This window comes from Neovison vison, chromosome 4 (genome assembly GCF_020171115.1).
Source record: "Neovison vison isolate M4711 chromosome 4, ASM_NN_V1, whole genome shotgun sequence".
Taxonomy (NCBI): domain Eukaryota; kingdom Metazoa; phylum Chordata; class Mammalia; order Carnivora; family Mustelidae; genus Neogale; species Neogale vison.
The window spans coordinates 228,414,233-228,420,970 of NC_058094.1; the positions used below are offsets into that span (position 1 = coordinate 228,414,233).

General features: G+C 58.7%; 1 protein-coding gene across 1 annotated transcript; it reads right to left on the reverse strand.

Moving 5' to 3' along the window:
• Positions 1 to 2,816: 2,816 nt before the first annotated feature.
• Positions 2,817 to 4,033, reverse strand: LOC122905480 (translation initiation factor IF-2-like). Its single transcript, XM_044247042.1, has 2 exons — positions 3,998 to 4,033; positions 2,817 to 3,914 (listed from the first exon to the last, which is right to left on the reverse strand). Exons 1-2 carry the CDS (start codon positions 4,031 to 4,033, stop codon positions 2,817 to 2,819), a joined length of 1,134 nt encoding a protein of 377 aa, XP_044102977.1.
• Between the last annotated feature and the right edge of the window lie 2,705 nt (positions 4,034 to 6,738).

Consider the following 6,738-nt stretch of genomic DNA (forward strand, 5'->3'; position numbering starts at 1 on the left):
GCCACTGTCTCCAAGCACGGAGCTGTGGACAGAGTGCTCGGCGAGTTAAAGGTGAATCAGGGCACGGTTCACCTCTCTGGCCGCTTCCTTCCTGGCCCGCTGGTCCTCCCCTCTGAGCTTCGGCCTGACGCCAGCGCAGTCCCTCTCCCCCGGGGCAGCGGTGTCTGGCTGGGCTGGGAGACAGGGAGGCTGAGTGCTCTGCTCCATCTGGCCCCATCCTTGCCAGGCCTCCCAACATCTCTGGGTCCCGTTTTCACAGTAAAATAGAGTAAAGGCAGCCATACCAGGCAGCTGCGAAAATTCAGCAAAATGTCCGTGACACACTTTGGAAGGCACGGGGGCCCGTGGAAACGTGCCCCTGTGCCTTCCAAAGAGAAATTCTGGAGACACTGCCCTTGGAATCAGGAGAGGCCAAAGCTCTGGGCCACACCTGCTGCCTGTCCCTCCCTACCTGAGCCCCCCACAGGTCCTGGGGACTGCCACATGCAGACACAGGACACACGGGAGACCAAGCCCTGATGACTCCCTGCTCCTACTCTGCTCCAGCTCCATGGGGTGGGCTGACGCCCCAGCAGGGTCACAATTCCTGGCTTCCAGACAGGACAGGCAGCTTGCAGGCATCTGGACCTAGGGCCTGGGGCCCCATGGGATTCTGGGTCAGGTGGGGCCGGCAGGATCATGGGGAATTCTGGAAGGCCAGACTCTGGAGGACCCTGTCACATAGCACCTTAGTCCCATGACAGAGCAGCTGTTTCTAAAAGACCTGCCTCTGTGGCCTGTCTTGTAGACGATAATCAGAAACGTTTTTCTAACACTCAGGATGCCCTGCATGACCTCGGGTCCTCAGTCCGAACAGCCCCTCCGGTCACCTGAGGCCAGGGGCACGCTGGAGCAGCCAGAGCACCTCCTGACCCACGACGTGCCTGGAATGTGACTTTTGTCATTGGTGGTGGTGGTGGTGCAGATTCCCTCTGTTGAAGTGGTTTCTTCTGGTGATTTGATTCTCACCCCATAAAGCTTTACTTGGAGGAGGGTAGATGGAGGGAGACAGCATCCCGTCCTCCAAGCTGGTGGGTTCAGATTTCTGTAAAGGAAGTCCCCTCTGGTCGTCAGCACTGAGACGACTCGGGCCACATAGCTGGAGACAGCAGGATGTGGAGGCCAGCAGAGGCCCAGCCAAGGGCCAGTGGGAATTGAGGTGCCCCTCCTGGGGACCTCCATCGGGCTAGCTCAGGGCCCGGCTGCCTGAGACGTACTGAGGGGCGAGTGACTGCTGGCTATGTAGAAATGTAGGGTTCATTAACCTGCCCTCACCCGATCTGGCGCCTCCACACTGCCCAGCCCCTGCCTGCCCCCCGCACAGCCACCTCCCAAGCTCCCAAAGTCGAGCTCATTTCGGAGACACGCCCACAGCCCCACTCAGAGACTCAGTGGGAGAGGATGGTCAGTGCGGGTCCCAGGACCTGTCACAGCACTCCGGAGGACCGTCCGTGTGCTGGTCATAGCGAAGGCGTGGTTCTCGTCGCGTCCCCGTGAACACGCAGTAAATGTCTCCTCGTGGGCTTTTCCTTCTGTGAGTCTCTTTCTTTATCGCCACCTGAAGAAGTCCTGGTTTGTCGCAAGGAAGCCATCCTGACCCCCGTCAACTGGGTTTAGCAAGATATCCTGCCACTCGTGGGAAGTCAAATCCCCAGTATGTTCTCAGCGGGCCGCGGGCTCTTCATGGTGCACCATCGCGGGCCCATGCCCCGCAGAAGGCCATGGCCACAGTCACCCACAGCCCCTCTGCCGCCTCCGGGGACTGCAGGACAGATGCAGCTCTCCCGTCAGTGAGCGGGACTGATACTTCTGCCTGGCGTGCTGGGAGCGGCCTCACGCGGGAGCTGGGGTGGCCGCTGGGCCTGGACCGGGGGGCCAGGCACCTGCCCCCCCCCCACCCCGGGGAAAGGACAGCTCCAGTGAGAAGAGGACTGAGAGGTGGGTCTGGTGTGCAGAACACGGCTTGGAGCCCCATGAGCCTGCTACTCTCCAGGTCCCTGCTGCCCTAGATCCTGGAACAAGTGTCCTAACCTCTCAGAGCCTCGCGCCCCTCCTTGGTGGAACACAGTCACTCGGGACAACCATGTGAGCAAGGGGGGGAAATTCTGAAAGTCCTGCTTAGTCCGCAGTAGCCACTCCGTAAAGTGAGCTAATGTTCAGAATGTCCAGGATTTGTTTTTTAAAAAATCTTTAACCAAAACAGCTTGGAAAAGGTCTGACAATTTGCGTTTCACCAGTTGCTTCCGACCACGTCCTGAAGTCTGGGAAACAGCTCGGTTTCCAGGCGCTGGAAGGGCGGCGGCTTTTCCCAGGCGGAAGTTCCGGGGACAGCTCGGTGGCCATGGACAGGCCACGTGAACTTTAGGGCTCCAGTCAGTGGGCGACGAGCGGGCCAGCCGAGGGTCCCTGAGCGGCTCTGGTCACGTAAAACGTGTGCGAGCCCCTCATCGTGCGGGTCCTTCTGCTTCCCGCCGGGCTGGCAGGCGCTGGGCCGCGCCCGACGCACACGCCTGAGAAGGCCCTGGGAAGCCTGTCCCGTGACTGGGGGGCACCGGTGGCAGGGACCTGGGTGGTCCCCGCAGTGGAGGACCGAGCTCTCCCGACCGGCCCCGCCCGCGCCCCGCCTCCTCCGCTCACGGCCACCTCTGCCCGGTGCTCAGCCTCCCGCCCACCCCCGCCCACCCCGGCTGCCCAGCCAGCCCCGCCCCGCGGCCGCCCCCGCCCCCGCCCCCGCCAGCCCCAGGTGCCGGCTCAGGCCCCTCCCCGCCGGCGGGGACCTAGCGGGGACGCGGCCCGCAGAGGGCAGCAGAGGCCGGGCGCGGGGCCGTCCGCCCGCCCGCAGAGCTTCGGTAAGTGGCACGCGGGTGCCGGGCCGGCCGGCGGGGCGGCCGCGGTGGCGGCGTGGGCGCGGGGGTGGGGGACCGGGTGGGGGCCGGGTGGGGGCGGTGACCCTGCCCCGCAGGCGGCCCTGGCACGGCGAGGAAGGGCAGGCTCTCTCGAGCCGGGGCGGCGCCGCGCAGAGGAGGGAGCGACGCGGGACACCGCGGAGCTGCGCCCGGGGCTGCGGGTGCGGGGAGCGCCGGGGCGCGGGGGCCAGAGGGCAGCGCGGGGAACTGCTGCCGGCGGCCCCCTCGCGCCTCCCGAGCCGCGGCCGTGGGCCGCAGCAGCCGCCGGACGCGGGGCGGGGGTCCACGGGGCAGGCGCCCGGCGCGGCCTCGGAAGCGCTCGGGGCGGCAGGTGCGAGGCCGGGCGGGGAGAGGCCCCACCTGGGGACGAGGGCCTGCGGCCGCTGGCGACACAGCAGTGACCACGCACACGTCCTCGGCGCGGGCCCGCGTGGGGTGAGGAAGGCGCCGGGGGTCAGCGGAGGGCAGGTGCGCTCCTCTACCCCCGGCCGCGCGCTCGGCTTCCACGCCCCGCTGGCGAGCGCCCACGGTGCAGACAGCCAGGCTCGCGCGGACAGCGGTGCCCGGGACGCCTGCCCGCCGCGCGGCCGCCACCGTGTAGCCCTTTGGGAAGCGGGTAGCGCGGGCTGCGGCGGCCTGGCCTCGGCCGAGGCGGCTTCCCCGGGGACGGGGCGTGCGGGCCCGAACTGGGCGCTGGGGAGACGGGCCAGCCGCGGCCGTGCCCTCCCGCCGGGTGTCGGGGTGCAGACCAGTCCCTGCAGTCTGGGTCCCTCCTTGCGTGCAGTCCGGTGCTGCCTTCCGGGACGGCTTCTCCTCGGGGACTCTGGCCCGCTGCTCCCCGAGCAGTTCGCCGGCGTCTGCGGACGCGCGCCCTGCGCAACGGCGACGGGACTCCCCCCGCTCCCCCGGGCGCGCCTCCTGCCCCGACTCCTCCAGACGCCGCTGCACCGAGCACGGGCGCAGGTGGTGCTGTTTCCACCGACGGTTACAGGAGCCCGGGCGCTGAGTGATTCCAGGATTTGTCACCGGTTCCTGAGCTCTGGTGTGGTTACATCCAAGCCCAGCAAGGAGCGCCGCTTCTTACCCATTCAGGTGGACGCTTTCGAAAGTTCGGAGGCTTTTCTGGGGAAAACAGAAAAAACCCCGCCTGGGGTGGGGGGTGTGAAGGTGCCCTGTTTGTGATCAACATGCCCGCCTTCTTCTCCAGATAACTTTCCGGGCAAGGAAGAGAAGTCACCAATGCAAAATGAACAAGCCTTTTTAAAATTTTAAAGAGAAGGGAAGAGTCTTATTCCAACCCAAGTTAAGGCGGCTGCGGGGGACACACACACTTCACAGAGACCTCTCTGGGAGAGGGCCGCGTGGTGAGGATGTTATTTATGCTTGTGGTTTTTTCCATAAAGAGTTACAAATCATTGTGACAAAGGAGATTTCAGAAAGTTACAGATTTTTTTTCTTTTTATTTTATGTTTTAGTATGTGCCAGCTGTATGACTAACTCTTATGGAAAACAGGGAGACGTTTTCCACCCTTTTCATGTTTGGAATGCTCCTTTTCCGTTAAATTTTTTTTTTTTTAAACAAAGCAGATGTATGGTGTGTGCACAGAACAGAAATAGAGCCCATGCTTTGAGGTTTTACTGAGTCATTTGAACCCTCGTAAATGTTAAAGTATAGCTTCCGGGGGAGCCCAGGAGCAGGGCCCACAAATGTTAAGAGTTCAATTGTCCCTTATCATTTCCCCCGTTTGATCAGTAATCTTTCCCCGGAGAGCAAGGATGGTCAATCTTATGTTTTCGTGTCCCTTGATGACAGCATGCCGGGCTTGTCTGCTCCAGTGCGAGGAAAGAACATACACATTTTTTCACCCAGAGTTCCTGGGTGGGGGAACTTACTGTGATGTAAATGGTGGGAAGTAAAAGCTGAGAAGTGATACGTGCTCTCTGTCCAGTCCCGTTGATGAGCAAACAGTCTGTGCGCTTGGCTCAGACTATCTGGTTTTGCACTTGGTAAAACCTTTGCTTCAAGGATGCATGGAGAGTAAAAGAATTTTAATAAGTACAAGTTGAAACTGTGATATTGTGATAGACTTAAGCAAGAGAAAAATCCAGAGTCCTTTACATGCACTTTGATAGAAAGTTGGGGAATGTTTGGTTATTCTGGAGAGAAGACGGAGCATGGGGACGGAGTAGACATACTCCTAACGCACATTCCCTGGTACCTGGAGGCAGATACGTAACATCAGGAGGAGACCAAGTTCAGTCCCTGATGTCGGGAGGGTTTCTCGGGACAGGGAGAAGGGGACATGGGTGCGGTCTGAGAAGTATGACCTGGACAGGGTCTTGGGCTTGTCTCCGTTAAGGAATGCTTAGCTGTTCCCAGGCAGGAACCCTGTCAGTGGAACCCTGAGCCCAGGCCACTGCGGAGACAGCTAGTGGACTTTTGGAGCAATCTGAAGGACCCAGTATCCAACTAGGGCAAAACAGTGCTCTCAACAAGAGGCTTTTAATCTTCTGCAAGTTTCAGCCGCATTAGCCCTGTGGGGCGTGGTTTCAGTTCCTCTGTGAGTTATGATTATTCCTCAGTCTTCAGTTGGAATGATGACCACGCTAGCTACTTCCTTATCTCCTTGGGTGAGGTAGGTTTTGGGTAAAGAGCAGTTTTTGTAAACCTTAACTATGACCTACCTCCACGCAGGGCTACCCGGAAGTTTCTAACCTGCAGGCCCTGACAACAAAGGAAATAGAAACAACATGGAGTCAGATGAGCTGAGATTTTTTCCTCTTGGAAATTCATTGTCAGTCCTTTGTTCCATTTCTATGGCACACGGACGGAGGTCTGTCTCCTGTAACTGCTTCAACTGACTTAGGGGGCAGTCGGGACTTCAGAGGGGAAAGATTTGGCCTGCAGGATGTAACTTTTGGCCCCTTGTGCTAACTGAGGGGTATCAGATTTAGTTCCTTATTTGACACCTTAGATGTTTTTCTACCTAGTTTGGTATTACATGACATCCTTAACTTCATCCCCAGCTGCATTCCAAGGAATAGTTAACAGTATAGTCAGAGGTGATACCCTCTAAAGCTGATCTGATCCCCGTGGGTATTCAGGAGAACAGAAGAGTAAACCAGTCCTAGCCACCTTAGAAAAGGGGTGTGTGTGATGGGCAGGGGCCTCTTGTGCCTGTGAGACTTGCTGCCTGATTTTATTTATATGGGCTCTTACTTCCCAGGAGGAGATAATATAGGGGCGGCAAGTGGCGTTAGCCAGGTCTGGACTCTGCCTTGTTGAGCAAGCAATCAGGGAGTCAAGGAGAGGCATTTCGAAGGAGACCAAAGAAAACCACAGGTTGATGGTGGAGCAAATTAACCCAGTGTCGGGGTCCTGAGTGCTTCCAGTGGGGAGCTTTCTACATGTCAGGCTCGAAGTAGCCTCACATGGAGTGGGGGCAGGAAGCAGCCATCGATGGATCTTTCAGGTGTGTGGTTCAAAGGCCTCTGCTGGTCCTTTTGAGGGGCCCATAGAGCAACAGGCCCTGACTGTCTATACCTGAGCTGTTGTGGCTGTAAGGTTCCCACCCCTGCCAGTCCATGAGCATGGGATACCTTTCCATTTGTTTGGATCATTTTCAGTTTCTTTCATCAGTGTCTCATGGTATGCAGAGTACAGGTCTTTCATCTCCCTGGTTAGGTTGATTCCTAGGTATTTTTTTCTTTTTGTGCAATTGTAAGTGGGATTGTTTTTCTTAATTCCCTTTCTGTTACTTCATTGTTAATGTATAGAAATGCAAACAGATGC

Coding starts and splice junctions, on each gene's coding strand:
- LOC122905480 (XM_044247042.1), bottom strand. CDS start 4,033: ATGGGTAAGAAGCGGCGCTCCTTGCTGGGCTTGGAT. Junction 3,915..3,997: donor GCTCCTTGCTGGGCTTGGAT/GTAACCACACCA, acceptor CGGTGGAAACAG/CACCACCTGCGCCCGTGCTC.